The following is a 15692-nucleotide window of genomic DNA, read 5'->3' on the forward strand; positions in this document are numbered from 1 at the left end:
AACAGAGTATGTAAGTGCTGTTCATCCCTGGCTCGTGGTGGCGTTGCCGGACCTCACGCCGCTCACTGTAATCAACCCTGCTTTGCTATCGATCGCCGCCCTTCACTAGAAAAAAAATAACAAACGACGCCGCGCAATAATTCGAAACTCTTCGGCGTTATTTAAAAAACGAGCAGAGATACCTAAATAATAATCTAGACATGAGCAACAAGAGCACTCCGGTGCGGCAGCGCATCCAGCAGTTCCAGACGCGAGGAGTCCACAAATCCACGCCGGCATCCGAGATGCGCAAGAAGGTGCTGATGACGCGGGCGGAGGATCGGGAGCACCGGGATCGTCCCGAACAGCTGCTGAACACTGCATTCAGCGGGAGCACGCCACAGCCGAAGCCCAAGCCCACGGCCCTGAATGCCTGCTACACACCCTCGTCGCTGTACAGGAATGCGAACTCTACTCCTGGAAGAGCAAAGACGCCCGGCACCGGGAAATCCAGCTGCAGCAGGACAAAGGAGCGGGACTCTCTGATGGAGTCCTGCCTCAGCGTGTCCGAGGAGAGCAACATGATTGTGGCGGTGCGAGTGCGGCCACTGAATGCCCTGGAATGCACACGTGGTCAGGTCACCAATGTGGTCCAGGTGCACGGAAACAGCAACGAGCTGACTGTCCAAGCGGGCAGCAGTGCTGATGCCTCCGCCGGCGTGACGCACTTCTTCAGCTACGACCAGGTCTACTACTCGTGCGATCCCGAACGAAAGAACTTCGCCTGCCAGGCCAAAGTCTTTGAGGGCACAGCGCGTCCCTTGATCGACACTGCCTTCGAGGGCTACAATGCCTGCTTGTTTGCCTACGGCCAGACGGGCTCGGGCAAATCGTACAGCATGATGGGCATTGAAGCATTGGATGACGCCGCTCTGGATGGCGGACCGCCGCACGATGAGGCGGGCATCATTCCACGCTTCTGCCACGAGCTATTCCGCCGCATAGAGGCTGTGAAAAGTCAGCAGCAGCTGCAGGTGGAGGTGGAGGTCAGCTACTTTGAGATCTACAACGAGAAGATACACGATCTGCTGAGTGTCCAGCATGCGGCAGCTGCCACCGGGGAATCCACGCCCATCCAGCAGCAACAACAGCAGCAGCGTCCGGCTCTAAAGGTCAGGGAGCATCCCATCTTCGGGCCCTACGTAGTGGACTTGAGTGCCCACTCGGTGGACTCGTACTCGGCACTCCGCAACTGGCTTGCCGTGGGCAACTCCCAGCGGGCCACTGCCTCCACGGCCATGAACGACAAGAGCTCGCGCTCACACTCCATCTTCAACATTGTCCTAAACCTCACCGATCTGAGCAGTGACGATGGCCTGTCCTCGGATACGGACTCGAGCACGGCCTCCTCCCTGCGGCAGACGCGGCGCAGCAAGATTAGCCTGGTGGACCTGGCGGGCAGCGAACGCATTAGCGTCTCCGGATCGAACGGCGAGCGGATCCGCGAGGGCGTCAGCATCAACAAGAGCCTGCTGACGCTGGGGAAAGTAATTGCTGCTCTCGCCGATTCCCGCAAGGCGATCGCCAATGGACCCCTGGGCTCTGGGACGCCCAGCACCTTCGTTCCCTATCGCGAGAGCGTGCTCACCTGGCTGTTGCGGGTAAGTGTTACGAAATAGTTCTTAGCTGCGTTTGTACTTATCAACCGGGTCAGTAGGTTGGTCTACTTTCGGCTAATGATAACTCTTTCTTATCCCCTTGGTTTTTGAAATCAATAATTGTACCCAGAAGTGATTGCTAAGTATGTGTTTCGAATAAGTTCAGCTCAGTAAAACCTTATAACCTCATGTCTTCAATATAAATGCATATGTATATTCGCAATGCTTTCCGCACTTTTGCCACCACCGATAGGATTGCTTATCAACACTTTCGCTTCGATTAGGCAGTGGCCCACGGAATGGGGTCCCCTTGCAATCAGTAATTACCCGGAAAGCAATCAGTACGTAGAACTGCACTGCAACATGCAAATGACACGTTGACCCCTGCGGAAAGTACCCACAAAATGTTCGTACGGTCAAATGTTTACTTAACTGGCTGGCAGATATTCGTCTTTTCAACAGATCTCGTGATGAGCTATGAAGCCCACTGTCTACAGAGATATCATCTCGACTCGCGCGACACGCGAATTCTGTTTTAATGATGTCTGCACTGCGAGGAGCAGCTGCTAGACAGATTTATGTTGGCTCTATCAATTAACTGGGGTGCTAATTACTTTAATTAAAATAAAGCGTCAAATTGTCCGAAAAAAACAAGGAAAAGAAGACGACAACATCAGCCAGAGATTAGATTGAGTTTATCTGCGCTTTATAGGACTAAATATGAGAGATCTCGAGTTCTAAACTCGAACCTTGTTATCATTCGTTTGTTTATTTTGTTTGCTAAGATTGCCAGCAGACTTAGTGTATTTTTTATTATTATTATTTCCTTATCATTTTCGATAGGAAAGCCTTTTATTAAGGTCTACCAAATCAAAGACCTCCCGCACCTCAATCAATTGAGTGATTAAAATTTTGGCCTCTTATCATATCTATTTAATCTATTGTTGTTGCTTTTCCTATGTGACCATAAAATTTATGACCTGATACAAAGGCGCACGTGTAAACTTTCTAGAAATTTATTTTAAGAACGCGAATAAAAAGATAGCAGTGTCTTCACCCGGGTAATATAATTATTTTGTTATAAAACCTCAGCAAATGCTTACATAGCATTAGCAGGAAAATTGTTATAAACTTGTCATGAGACTTGAATGTTGTGCATTAGTTAACATATTAGCTACTTGTTTCACGATTGTTTGAATTGAGTAACGACTGCGTTTTCTTTAGCAATCAATGTAACATACTTATGTGTGCATTTTAAGTTAACAACTGCTCTTAAGCGAACGCCACACGTTCGTAATAACTTGATTGTTGGAATATTACCAGGCTAGTTAATCCGAAAGTGAGGGTTTTATATAATACAAGTATCTGGCTTCTAAAAAAAGGCGCACTCGACATTTGCGACGTAATTTATAATCATTCGACTGCATTCAATGAGTAATTACATGGCGCCCACAAGTGAGAGGCTCTTGATCGAAAGTCCAAACACTTGTCTTTTTTCCCGAAACCCGTTCCACTGAGTGTTATTTAGTGTCCAGTGTCCACTTTGCTTTTCGTTACGGTAGTACGGCCCATAAAATGGCTCACATGATTTATTTCCGTACGCGGCCTTTGCCATAAAAGGTGAAGACAAATATTTCTTGGAATGGCGTCGTAGGTCCGTAGGGGACTCTCGCAGCCAGCGTAGTGACGAAACGCACCAGATTGTGGTTGCCCAATCCATCTTTAAAATCATTGAAAGATTTAGATGGTTTAGATTTAGGGTTTGTATGTTGATTGTTACTAGTTGTTTTCACCCCTTTAAAAGGAGGGGGGTTTTGTTGTGTTTTTTTTTTATATATCAGCCGACCTTGTTTTTTGCCTCTGATATTTTTGGGCTTCCATGGTTCCTATCTATCCGTGAAGTACTTTTCCTATCTTTGCATACGACACAAAAGTTCCATCTACATCTTCACTTGCCACCCCATAGATTTAAAAATACTTTGCAGATAATGCTTTATTTGGTATTTTTGTGCGGTACTTCGGCACTAAAACATTATAACACTTGATACGTTATCGCGTCTCCTAAGTTGCGACACCAACAATTTCAATTGTTGCTGTCGTTGTTGACGTTTTCCACATTTACACGCTGAAGGCTCGCATTTGCAATTGCCCTTGCTCAGCTTTTTTCCATCCTTAAGAGCTGCAATAACAATTTGTACACAAAATGAATAATTTATATACAGATAGTTAGGATGGTAACTAAACGTTTACGAAGTGTATACAAGCCAATAAAGGTAATTGATGGCAGAGTATGTTACAATTAGCAAATATGTTTAGGCCAAGTAAAATCTAAAGTTAACCAGGATTTGGGTACAATGTAAGTAATGGGAGATGCTTTATAATCAAAATTGGTTGGTGTTTTATAACTTTAATTTTTAACATTAGTTGTGATTTGACATTTGCAGTCCGTTTTGTTTATTAGCACAGACTCGTCAATTTAAAGTCATATTTAAGTTCATTATCCAAAAAGCTCATTATTCGAAACAAAAAAAGAATACTGTTAATACTGTTATTTAACTGGCTTAATAACAGTCCACTTATATGAAAATGGTTTTGCACTACGGCTAGGTTTTGTAAAAGAATAATTCAATTTTTGATAGGTAATTAGAATAGTTGACATATTTTGATGTAAGTATTTCACTTTAAATACCATGGCCTAGCTATTAAGTTCACCTTGCGACTTGACTCCTCTGGAACTTTTCAGTTTTTGTAACAAGCGGTTCAGCATTTTTTGAAATGCAAAGGGATATATTCTGTTCTCCAAGAAATAAGTCCTTTTTTATTCATTAAACTATAGTTTTTTCTCAATTTTTATTAGTTTTGAGAACTCGTTGCGACCTTCACATGACTGGGGGAACTTTGGAACTGGAAATGCGGAGTCCCAAGCCAGCTTTCTAAATAAATTCCAAATTAACTTGCTCGTGTGCAAAGCCCTAGAAACCGCACTGAGTTCACAATCAGCATTTTCCGAGTTGGATTTGGAAAGCCACAAACACCGTTTAGATAGCCAGGGAATGTGGGATTTTGAATGAAATCCAGAAACATCGAATTGAATGCAAATGACGTAGGTTCACACGATTTCAAATTCGATTGATCTGCTGTTTCTAATACGTGTCTAATACGAAAAGCGTGCCACTGAGGATACGTCAGTTAATTATTTTCGTAATTAGCAACAGGCGAGTTGTCTGTCGCCGTTATGAATTTTCAAATAAGCCACGTTTTCAGTTCACAAATGAATGCTAATTATGTGAACTGAAAAAATTTGACATACGAGTAGTAACCAGATTAATTATTCACAAGATTTCGACTAACTGAGCCATTCAATAATGTAAATAGTAGTAGTTATAAATAGTATAGTATAGTATAGTAGTTATAAATTCAAAAGTTTGTATCTCTGACCCACGTTGGCATAACAAAATGCTTCGAACGTGTGCTCTCCGTTCCAGTTTCCCGCATAACAACAATTGTAATTTAAGCCACACTGTTTAATAATATATTTAGCCCCAACCAAGTGGTTAGCATTGGAATATAAAATGAGTCGAATTCGATGCACAAACAACTGAATATGTATATGGCTTCCTCCCCGCGAGTTGTTTCTCTCGAACATCGCTTTCCCCGTCGCCCCATTGCACATATACCCTTTTGCACACTCATGAAAAAATATGCAAATGGAATGAATGGTTTTCGTGTGGGGGGATGCGCTCAGTTCTCAGTTTGATCAGTTGAATTTTTTTGATTCGCCTTTCATGATTAAGGCACGGATGATCTCATCTACCCGTGCCAAACGTTCGTTGCTCTAATTCAATTCGGCTTAGTTGACTGGGGTTTCATTTGGATCACTTGGGAGCTGGCATCCCTGGACATTCGCTTGCAAGGTGGGATAGTGCATGGTCAAGTTCCAGGTCGGTTTATTGGGGCTCGAGGTGCTTTCGCTTAGTTCCCAGTTTAGTGCCTAAAACCTGACCTTAGCCATCAAGTACTTACTTATCATATTTAACGTTTTCAAGCGGCGGAACATTTTGAGTTCAGACAGACAAAAGACAGATTAACTTCAATTAGTAAACTGGTGCGAGACGGAAAGATTTCCGTAAAGATTTGCATAAGAAATTAAGACTTTTATTTGGAAAATTTAAGTCCAAACTGACCCACCTCAACGTATGTAATTGGAACAGGTGTCTAACTTTTAGAAATCGTAGCAACTATGAATGATATCTCCTTTCTTTTAATCGTAATTTCCTCAAGTAACCCTCAAGATACAAGTACGCATTTTAACTTAAATTTTTCAATCATTTGTCGTTTTATTCGGTTTACATATAATTTAAACTAACCATTAATATATAATATATATGATATATAACATTGTATAAATTGAAAATTTTCTTGGAACCTGCAAGCAAATTTTACACAAATCATTACATTTTGATCAATTACTTAAATGACTAATGCAATTGTTAAATCGTTTTTATAATATTTCCGTCCGTCTTTTTGCACAGCTGAGTCTGAACACCAAAAATTAATAACAATTTCTGTTCTGTAACGACAAGTTGAGTTAACAAAATGTAACCAGGCATAAACTTTTGAACAATTTCAACTTTTACATACATATTTCGATTTGATTTCATTTTGACACTTGCTCGGACTGTGCAACGCTCAGTTGGTATTACAATAAATATAGGGGAATGTCTAATATAGACAAGGATACAATAAAAATCGGGGTCCAAAGTATGTACTACGCATATATCGAGAAAATAACAGTTGCAAAACCTTGATTGATCGTTATAGTTTTCATTATTTCTTTCTTATATGGTAATACCTGTAACTGATCCAATTGGGTCCAAACTAAAGCAACGAAAATAACAAAAATTTCGCTTAAAAATTTTCTACTGCAATTTACTCAGTCTCGTATGCAAAATAGAAAATTCAGTTTTTGCTTCCCTTGTGTTACATATATAATTTTTTTTTTTTTTTTTTGCCTAAGGTCAAAAAATGCGTTGGTCAAGCGGGGCAGGTTTTCGTTACTTGATTTTTTCGTCGTGCGCTATTGTTTGTCGGTAAACAAAGTGCCGTTTGTAGTTGTACATAACTGCGAAGTTGGTGTAAAAACGAAGGGCTAGATAATGAAAAAGGTAGTTGTAAATTGGTATCAAGTGGTTCTGGCTTTTGTAAATGGTAGTGTATTCGCAACGCGGAAATGCTGGGCAACCATTTTAAAAAAAATAGGGGTACAGTTGCCTTAGATTATTGTAGCTGCAGGCTGCTGTCTCGCTCTCTCGCGCAATCTTCGTCTTCGACAGCTTTTTCTCTTTTCTCCTCGGGTTTTCTTTGTTTTTGTTTTTGTTCTTACTCTTTCAGGTTTCCTTTCTTCTGGGTTAGGTTACACATCTGTATACATATATGGCATTTCGCGAATGCTGCGGGCACCGTCCGCAGTAGATTCGTCTCGCTCCCACTCACACCTTGCAGCTTTGCGGGGCGGCAAGGACGGTCGACTGGCTGTGATTGTGGGTGTGCTCCAGCTCATGCTCGTGCTCGTGCATGTCCTCCTCGTCCTCGCAGATGCTGTCATGGTGCTTCCTTTGCTCCCGCTTGCGCATGTAGTTGATGAGCGGCCGCTTCTTGTGCTCCTTGCAGAATGGGCAGTCCTTGCGCATCTGCTTCTCGGACTTTATCTGCTTGCACTTTTCTGCAATGGGAGCAATGTGATAGGTCACCGGTTAGTGAAGGTCGGCACTGAATGTTCACCCTCGTCTGTTGTTTCCCGCATTCGCTTCCACTCTGCCTTTTAGCCTACGTGCCCTTCTGGGCCGTCGAACAGCTGATTTGACTACGTGACGTCGCTGCGTCTACGTTCACGACGTCACGTCGCCACCGATGGCGCCCCTCCCCACGCTCGCACAATTTTTCCCGCTACTCGACGTGTGACCCTGTGACGGAGGCAGCTATATATTTAATATTATCATGCACTGGATTTTAGAAACCTATTTTAAAAAGTTGAATCTATCTAATCTTTGGTTTTAATGAAAACATTGTTGTCTTTCGACGACTGTAACACAACTACTACATTGAGCACAACTGTACTTACAGCTTGTGTGCTTTTGTGACCTGCCTCCGTTAATTAAACCATTGCTTTGATTGCTCAATTGACCGTGTTAAAAGCTAAACGGTTATTATTGATTAAAGCCCAGCCGATCCATGAGGAAAGTCTATTTATAGCCGCCGATAAGCGACCTTGCATAATCTCTAAATGTGTTCCACACTGGGGGAAAAAAGTGCTTTATAAACTGGATATTTACACACATATGCATGCTACCATTCAAATACGAATTGAGTTGTGTATGTACAGACATGTGAATCTAAAGTTTAAAGTAAGCTAGATATTTGCCTTGCATAATTTTTCACTTGTTTTTTTTTTATTTCTCTGCAACCCGATAATGCACTACGCGTATATGTATACTATATGGACGAAAACAGCACGAAGGTTTAACATTTACACACCTCAGTTTCGTTATTGCGCTTCAGTTTTGGCACTCAAACACAATGAAACCCTGCTTTGTTTGTTCTTCCCTATAAAAGAATCCATTGTGCGACCACCTGCTTAACTTTTGAGAGCCGATTCTGGAGGTACAGCCAAGTCTTAGTGCTTGCTTAGTTGTCTGTGTAATTAATAATCGTAAAGTATTCGAGTGCAGAGTGTGTCTTAATGGACTTGAGTAGTGACCTCGATAAGAGCGGGTTTAACCACCTCTGAAATTGCCACAAAAAGTATATCTTTGCCTTTTATGATTTTCCACGAGTGACAAAGTAACGATATACTCTTTTTGTATGCCCATCTGAATTGCGCTTTAACTTTGGAATGCCGGAAATTCGTAAGGAACCTTGTGGGCTTTTAGCCGCTTTGTGTGTGCAATTAAGCGCGAATATCTTTAGCACGTGGATTCAAGCCGTAAATAAAAACAAAATCGAGGGGGTGTGGAACCTACTTGATAAGGTGACTTGCGCCGCGAAACTTTGGACACCCTGTGCTTGTGCGCAAAAATTAAGGCGTGTTCTACACACACACACACGCACACACACACTTATGCACATGGGGCTAAGAAATCAGGCTGGCTATTTATAAATGGTTGCAAAAACAACAAAACAACACACGCAATACACAAAAACAAGTGAGAAACGCGTCTGCTTTCAATCTCGCCCCTTTTTTGCCAGTGCATTCTGAGCGCTATCTGTTTTTTCGCCAAAAATTACCTTGCACTCGACTGTAGCAGTCCTTGACCGCGTGTGAGGAAGTGGTGGACTCCAGGGTACCATAGGGGAACTCCTCGTAGTCGCGGTAGTAGCCGCTGCGCATGGACCCGCCATATGCCATTGTGGTGTCGCTGACGCAGAATCCCCAAACATCCATGTCTGTGCTGTGCGGTGTTTCGTTACTATTTTTGCGAACTGCAGTGCCAATCAACGGGATGTGAATTGTGTTTGTAATGTGGGTGTGTGTTTTTCTTTCTTTCTCTCTTTTTGCGCGCGTTGTGCGAGGTCGTTTCACTTTGTCTCTCGATTGGCTCGGGCGTCCAATGAACCTGGCTTTTAAAATCACTTTGTTTTGTTTTTTTAACAACGCTTTTTGGTGCACTTTTGCGTGGAGGTGACTCGCAGAGGTTTTCCTTCTTTCTTCTTCTTGAGCTGCAAATCTCTCGCCGAAATTCGATGTATTCTGTTGGAGGTCTCTCGTGAAACTGAAAGCCGAACACTAGAATTACTGCATTTTTGTAGCTCTCGTGCGCTGGCGATACTTCGGCTCTTGTTTTGCTGCCCACTTCGGGTCTCCCCTATATTTACTTCTCATGTGCCTACGTGTGAATGTGTGTGGACAGTCGCGGGAAAACGTTTAGGGCACGTGTATATGAATGAATGGACTTTAATTTGTTTTAAATATTCTTTAATGTCTGTAGTACTTGGAATAGGTGTATATACTATGCTGCCCGCACTTGTACTAAAATATTTGTGTGCCTGGTTGTAAACACGTATGTGTGGCATTGTGTTTTGTTGTGTTTTCGCGTCTCGTGCTTTTGTCAGAGTTTCACCTTCCACCCGACCCCTCCCCTTTCGAGTGCCACACACCTCTCGCTTGGGGCACATTGGTTCGCTACTCTCGAAATCACCTCTGCCGTGGAAGCAAGCATTTTCCAAGTGATTCACCCTGTGTTAGTTTGAAAATTTTTAATAAATATTAATTAGCCGGGGCATGAGGAATACTCTTGGAAGTTTTTCTTATTAGCGGCGAATCGCTAATGCCGCGGAGATGACGAAAAAGTAATCATGAGAGTGATCGGACGGATGTTCGACGGCTGATCATCTGGAGGATGGGATGGACATTTGTGTTTTTATAAGCTGCGCTAATCACGGTCTAGACTGCAGGCCGACCATGCCGTGATTTAGCCTTATTTCTGAAACCAAATTTGGTTGCCAAGCGGATTGAACACTTTTGAGAGCCCAAATTGGAGTGTTCTTTTTTTTTATAAACTTTCCATGGTCAAAATGGACTGTATTTCCAGCGTGTGGCATTCTAGGCGTGTAAACCACCAGCTGCACTTTTTCACTACTTTGCCTAGAGGTTTTTGAACATTTGAAAAATTTGTTTAAATCTAGTGTTAATTGGCAGTCTACGTCATTTTAGCCGGTTCCGATCAAGGTTTTGCTGTTTTGGCTCAAAAAGCATACCGCCTATATTAGCGCCTTCCTGCGGTTTATGTTTTGGTGCACGCTCATTTCAGTTACTTTTGAGGAGATCGTGACTGATTTCTAAAGGTGGGAGGACGTAGAGGGCTATATTTAGGAAAAAAGATTTTTTTTAATGTGGTACGCTTTGGTACGTGAATGACTAACAGAGAGTGTCGCCATTAATTGTATTAATTTGCGGTTAACGGACCACGGACCCAGATTCTGACCAGACGACACTGACGGGCCCCTAAGGTCACCTATGGTAGCTGTTTTTCAAGGCATATTTCTGCACTTGCGACCACTGTGCACGCCTACGCCGCTGCTGCTGCGCAGTTTGTGTAATCAACCATCCTCTTTTCGGTGCCCGCTCTTGTTTGGCCCACGGTGCTGACCTGCTTAATCAAACAAGTGTCACTTACGCACACTGCCAAGAATGTGTGCTAACTAGCTAATACGAAGCTTTATTTGAATACATACATATATACATACGTATGCATACACTACACTACAAAAAAAAAAAAACTATCAGATAAAAATGCAACGGATGGCCAATGCATTTGTAATTAGGTAAACAAATATCTTACTAAACGAATATGTAACCAACATTTTGAAAGCACTGCGATGCACCAATTAGTGAGTTTTATTTCTGAGCCTATTTCTTCCGTGTACTTGCATGTGGATGCATTTTGTTTGCACAACAACTTTTCGATTCCCGCACAGCGGTTGCTGATAACGACCATCAGTAGGTGCCTTTGTCACGGTAGCTTTACGCAAACAGTTGGGCGTTGTCTTATCATTTCGTCCCTCCTTATCGCACCGAGTCCACAATCGAAGCACACACTCGAAGGTTTAGATTGTCAATTTTCCATTCCTTGAAATTTTCACACATCTGTTCTGAGTGCTTTCGAGTGCATTATAGTGTTCACCGATGATCGATAATCATCGTACCTCTTGCATAGTGGGGTATATTCCTTTTTGCCACATATGTATGCATATAGGGTTGGTGTGAAAAACCACTTTCCTTATCAACTTGGGTGCCCATCCAGTTCTTTAATTGATTGGAAAATATGTTTATTGGGATTTCTGTTTTATTTTCTTCAGTCCATTAAATCATTATTATCACATTGAGATTAAATGGACCATTTCCAATAACAATTCCATACAGGAACCATTAGGATTATATATATCGGTTTATGTTGTTCCTTAAAAGATATTCAGCCGACTCTATAAGCTACTAAAAGTAGTGCATTCAAAATGCCTGATTTATTCATCAATGAAATGTTGTTTCGGTTTTACGTGCTAGATTAAAATAAAATAAAATGCATATAAAAATTATATTTAGGTTTATACTACTGTTACTGATTCACATGCCCTTGTTTGTGATTTATTTCATTTTAAAAGGTGTTAAAAAATATTGTTATGAATGTGAGAAAGCCAAGCTACACGTTGTATACCACAGCCATTTGCCATATTGACCCTGCCAATAATAAATAACTTGATTTACCCCAGATATTAACATCAAAACAATACAATTACTCACCCAATCCAAAGATGCATCACAGAGCTTTTAATATAACTGACGTTGTTCCTTCATTCCAGGAAAACCTCGGCGGGAACTCGAAGACGGTCATGTTGGCCACCATTTCACCGGCCAGCATCCATGCGGATGAGACCCTAGCCACTTTGCGTTACGCCTGCAAGGCGCGTTCCATCGTCAACCGGGTGAAGGTAAACGAATCCCCCCACGACAAGATCATACGGGATCTGCGCGCCGAGGTGGATCGCCTGAAGTCGCTGAGGAACGAGTACGAGCGCCAGCGGCGCTTGTCCGGCAATAGTAACAATCCCGTGCCACGTAAGATCATCATTGAAACCTCCGTGGACGAGACCGAGGTGGAGGCACTGCGTCAGCAGCTGGCAGAACGGGAAAGGGAGCTGAGTCGAGCGCAAAAGTCATGGATGGAGAAGCTCAAGGAGGCGGAGGATCAGCGCAAATCGGAACTTCGTGTCCTGAAACGCCGGGGATTGGCTCTGGAACTAACTGCTGAGCAGAAGCAGGCCTGTCTGGTTAATTTAACAGCGGATCCCATACTAAGTGGCACCCTGTTCTATCTGTTGCCCCAAGGACTAGTGCGGATAGGACGAGGTCGTCTGCCAGGAGGGAGTTCTAGTTCGCAGCCTGATATTGTACTGGATGGTCCACTGGTGGCCTTGCAGCACTGCAGCATCGAGCATGAACGTGGTGGCAAGTTGTATGTCATCCCCGGCAGCGAGGACTTCGAGACCTACGTGAACGGAGAACTACTGAAGGATCGTCGCCAGCTGTTTCATGGCGACCGTCTCGTCATAGGTGGCTCCCACTACTTTCGCATTTCCAATCCCTTCTGCTCGCAAAGAGGCAAGGCCGATCATCCGGTAGATTTCCAGCTGGCCCATCAGGAGATTTTGCAAAAGCAGGAGCAGCAACTTCGCTCCGAATTGGAGGCGGAAAAGCGAGCCGCTCTCACGAAGATTGAACAGGAGCGGGCGCAGCATGCCCGGGACTTTGAGGAGCGTCTGCAGTGCCTCGAACTAGAGCAGTTCAAGTACAAATGCAACAGCGAGATGCTGGAGACGGAACGCCAGGCCTTGGCCTTGGCCCAACAACAGGAACACACTCCGCTAAGGCATGAAGATGCAGTATCAACTCCAGCACAGAAGTCGACTATACTGGAGGACATTCAACGCATCATGCTGAATCCCTCGGAGGAGAGTCTTCACAAGACCCAGTTGATGGTCAAAGAGGCCACCCAGCGTTGTCGCCAGTTGGACCTGCCATTGGAGTTCCGGCAAACTCAGACGCCAGATGAATTTGGTCTCCTGCGCACTGTTATCTTGATTCTGGATAAGCAGCGGGGATTGAAGGCCGAGTGGCCCACAGCTAGACTGGGTGTGTGGTTGGATTTGGTCAGGGATAATGCTGAACAGCAGGAAAAGCTGAACGCTACAACCATTTTCCAGAGTGTTGAGGTGGATTGGGAGCCACTGGACGCGGATCTCAATGAGACACTGAGTGACACACACAACTCCAGTCGCATTGCCCTTAATCTGAGTGCCATGAAGGATGTTCTGTTGAATAAACCGCTGAAACGCCTGCTCAACGCATCCAGCAGCAAGAGCAATACACCGCGACAGACATCCACTCCCTCACCTGGAAGCCAGCTGGTGCACTTCACCAAACGCCTGCTGACCTACGATCCGGAGGAGATACCTGAAAGCCAGAGTAGTTTCACAACGCTCGTCCAGCAGGAGCTGCAAATCATGCAGCGATCCGCCCAGCGTTTACGGCGACACTGCGAGGCTGCCCTACTCGAGCGTGAAAACCATCAGGACAACGGCGTCCTGGCCGTCAGCCTGCAGGAGGCTCTGGCACGAATGGACACCGTGCTGAACGGGATGCACACTTCGTTGGCGAGAGCGGAGGCCACTGCATGTGTCACCTCGCCGACGAAAACACAGAAGGCTGTGCGCTTTCTTATCGATTGACGGAGATTAGTTCGCACCTTGGACTAGATTTTAATGCTGCAATGTGCTTTGTGTTGTTTTTATGTTTTTAAATATATATTTTTTGTATATTGATTTTTAACAATAAAATGTATTGATAGCACCTTCAAGTGAAACTGGCTTTTGGGAAATATTTTAAAGTGGCGGTACAAAAAAAGACTTTTCAATTAGTTTATCAAATAAATCACTAGCTTTAGTTTGTTTTTGTAATGATTTTCTGGTCTTACATAACTTAATATCCAAATCATGCTTGTACGTAAGTGACATAATAGTTTGCTCTGGCATTAAAATAATTATTTACTTCATTATCACCTCTTCGAAAGTTTATCACGGTTTTCGAACAACTTTGTGTCAACATCCAAATATTGGTTTATAAAAATATTAAAAGTACCGCAGGCTAATAACCATGTGTTCCCTCTGCCTTTCTTGTGGAAATCTTCAACCTTGGGCCTCCTCCTCTTCCACGCCTTCAGTGGACTCCAGCTCCTTATCGCCAGCCAATTGCTCAAGTAGTTTTGTGTTCAGATCAACTACCCAATCGCAGAACTGTCCGCCCTTTAGGCTTACGAAGTCGGCCAGGAACACGTTTACCCTTGGCTCGTCCTTTGGCTCGAAGGGACCTGGAATCTGTTCCTGAATCCAAGGCTGCAGCTTCTTGTCCACCCGTTTGGCTGTGCTCTTCAGGGTGAAGAAGAGCCGGAAGGCGATATAGCGACCAGTGGGCGTGATAAGGCACTGGGAGACATAACCCTGTTGGGGCTGTCGCGAGAGTAGGGAATCCTCCAGAAAGGACTGCAGCTTCTTGACACTCGCTTTATTGGGCCACGGTGTGGGCCACGCATAACTGGGCCAGAATCTCAGCGGCAGTGGAATGGGACATCGCCTGTAGATGATCACCACGCTGCGCTGCATTTCCAAGCATCTATTCAGAGTACAATCCTTGAGTGAACCATCCACTGTGGAGTACAGACGATGGGCGAAGAACTGGATCAGATCCTTGTGCAGCTTCTGGTGATGAGCCACTGTCATGGCGTAAAAGTGCTGCAGATCCAGGATTACCACCTCCTCTGGATGGGTGTCCACGAACTGGCGAATCTCCAGAAGTGGCTCAAAAATCTCCATGGCAAAAAGGCCATGACAGTAGTAGAACTTATCATCCTTCTGGGCTATCCTTAGGTCAAAGTACCGCACTCCCAGCTCCAGTTGATCCAGTGTTCCAGAAGATTGCGTCTTGCTCCAACGGCGCACGAAGCAGGGAAAGAAGCGATGCCACCGCCTAATCGAAATTTCCGCATCTGGCGATAGTTCGGACTTGCTATTTATGCCATAAGTCATCGAATTGTGGGAACCTATACTAGATTGCAGACTCCTCAATTAATTCAGCAAGTACGATGATCTCATCCGTACCTGGAATAGCCAGATTGATTATCGACAGGTCACGCAACTCGCTTGGCAGATCCCTCATCCAGTGATCCTTGGACATGGTGCCTCCTTGTCCTATCTAATCCTTTCTATGAAGACATACACCAATGTTGATGTTGTTGATGTTGGGGATAATCCATAAATAATCCATGGGCTTCACAAGGGGGTTCGTTTAACTGTTGCGTAGTATATTTAGTGAGGCTGCATTGTATTGCGGCATTTATTAAATACCAAACAGAAGCAGCTGATTGGAGTCCGCCAAACATTTACAGTTTTAAATGAACACAAAGTACAGTGGATACTCCATGACTGCAGTAAATTAGCTGAAACGGCATT

At 44.0% G+C, this 15692-nt stretch overlaps 3 protein-coding genes across 7 annotated transcripts; 1 reads left to right on the forward strand and 2 right to left on the reverse strand.

The window, feature by feature from the left end:
* The first annotated feature begins 100 nt into the window (after nucleotides 1–100).
* neb (nebbish) lies at nucleotides 101–14042 on the forward strand. The gene is made up of 2 exons (NM_057469.4): nucleotides 101–1640; nucleotides 11991–14042. The coding sequence occupies exons 1-2, from the start codon at nucleotides 201–203 to the stop codon at nucleotides 13914–13916; spliced, it is 3366 nt and encodes a 1121-aa protein (NP_476817.1). The 5' UTR covers nucleotides 101–200; the 3' UTR covers nucleotides 13917–14042.
* Nucleotides 3614–9414, reverse strand: fok (fledgling of Klp38B). 4 transcript variants are annotated; one of them, NM_001273688.2, is made up of 2 exons: nucleotides 8922–9414; nucleotides 3614–3816 (listed from the first exon to the last, which is right to left on the reverse strand). In NM_001273688.2, exons 1-2 carry the CDS (start codon nucleotides 9076–9078, stop codon nucleotides 3662–3664), a joined length of 312 nt encoding a protein of 103 aa, NP_001260617.1. In that variant the 5' UTR covers nucleotides 9079–9414; the 3' UTR covers nucleotides 3614–3661. The 4 variants fall into 4 exon arrangements, with proteins under 4 accessions (NP_001260617.1, NP_001188854.1, NP_001188855.1 ...); NM_001201925.2 differs by lacking the exon at nucleotides 8922–9414 and adding an exon at nucleotides 4350–4540; NM_001201926.2 differs by lacking the exon at nucleotides 3614–3816 and adding an exon at nucleotides 5950–7359.
* Nucleotides 13980–15692, reverse strand: CG10747 (uncharacterized protein). 2 transcript variants are annotated; one of them, NM_001273689.1, is made up of 3 exons: nucleotides 15588–15692; nucleotides 15342–15532; nucleotides 13980–15283 (listed from the first exon to the last, which is right to left on the reverse strand). In NM_001273689.1, the coding sequence occupies exons 2-3, from the start codon at nucleotides 15415–15417 to the stop codon at nucleotides 14373–14375; spliced, it is 987 nt and encodes a 328-aa protein (NP_001260618.1). In that variant the 5' UTR covers nucleotides 15418–15532; nucleotides 15588–15692; the 3' UTR covers nucleotides 13980–14372. The 2 variants fall into 2 exon arrangements, with proteins under 2 accessions (NP_001260618.1, NP_610022.3); NM_136178.4 differs by lacking the exon at nucleotides 15588–15692 and having other exon boundaries at nucleotides 15342–15566.

The sequence above is a fragment of the Drosophila melanogaster genome, chromosome 2L, assembly GCF_000001215.4.
Source record: "Drosophila melanogaster chromosome 2L".
In the NCBI taxonomy this organism is placed as follows: Eukaryota; Metazoa; Arthropoda; class Insecta; order Diptera; family Drosophilidae; genus Drosophila; species Drosophila melanogaster.

Excerpts from the sequence above, each read along its gene's own strand:
- neb (NM_057469.4), top strand. The coding sequence starts at position 201 with ATGAGCAACAAGAGCACTCCGGTGCGGCAGCGCATCCAGCAGTTCCAG. Across the intron at positions 1,641-11,990 it reads TGCTCACCTGGCTGTTGCGG|GAAAACCTCGGCGGGAACTC; the intron begins GTAAGTGTTACG and ends CCTTCATTCCAG.
- fok (NM_001201926.2), bottom strand. The coding sequence starts at position 9,078 with ATGGATGTTTGGGGATTCTGCGTCAGCGACACCACAATGGCATATGGC. Across the intron at positions 7,360-8,921 it reads CTGCTACAGTCGAGTGCAAG|AAAAGTGCAAGCAGATAAAG; the intron begins GTAATTTTTGGC and ends CTCCCATTGCAG.
- CG10747 (NM_001273689.1), bottom strand. The coding sequence starts at position 15,417 with ATGTCCAAGGATCACTGGATGAGGGATCTGCCAAGCGAGTTGCGTGAC. Across the intron at positions 15,284-15,341 it reads AATCAATCTGGCTATTCCAG|GTTCCCACAATTCGATGACT; the intron begins GTACGGATGAGA and ends AATCTAGTATAG.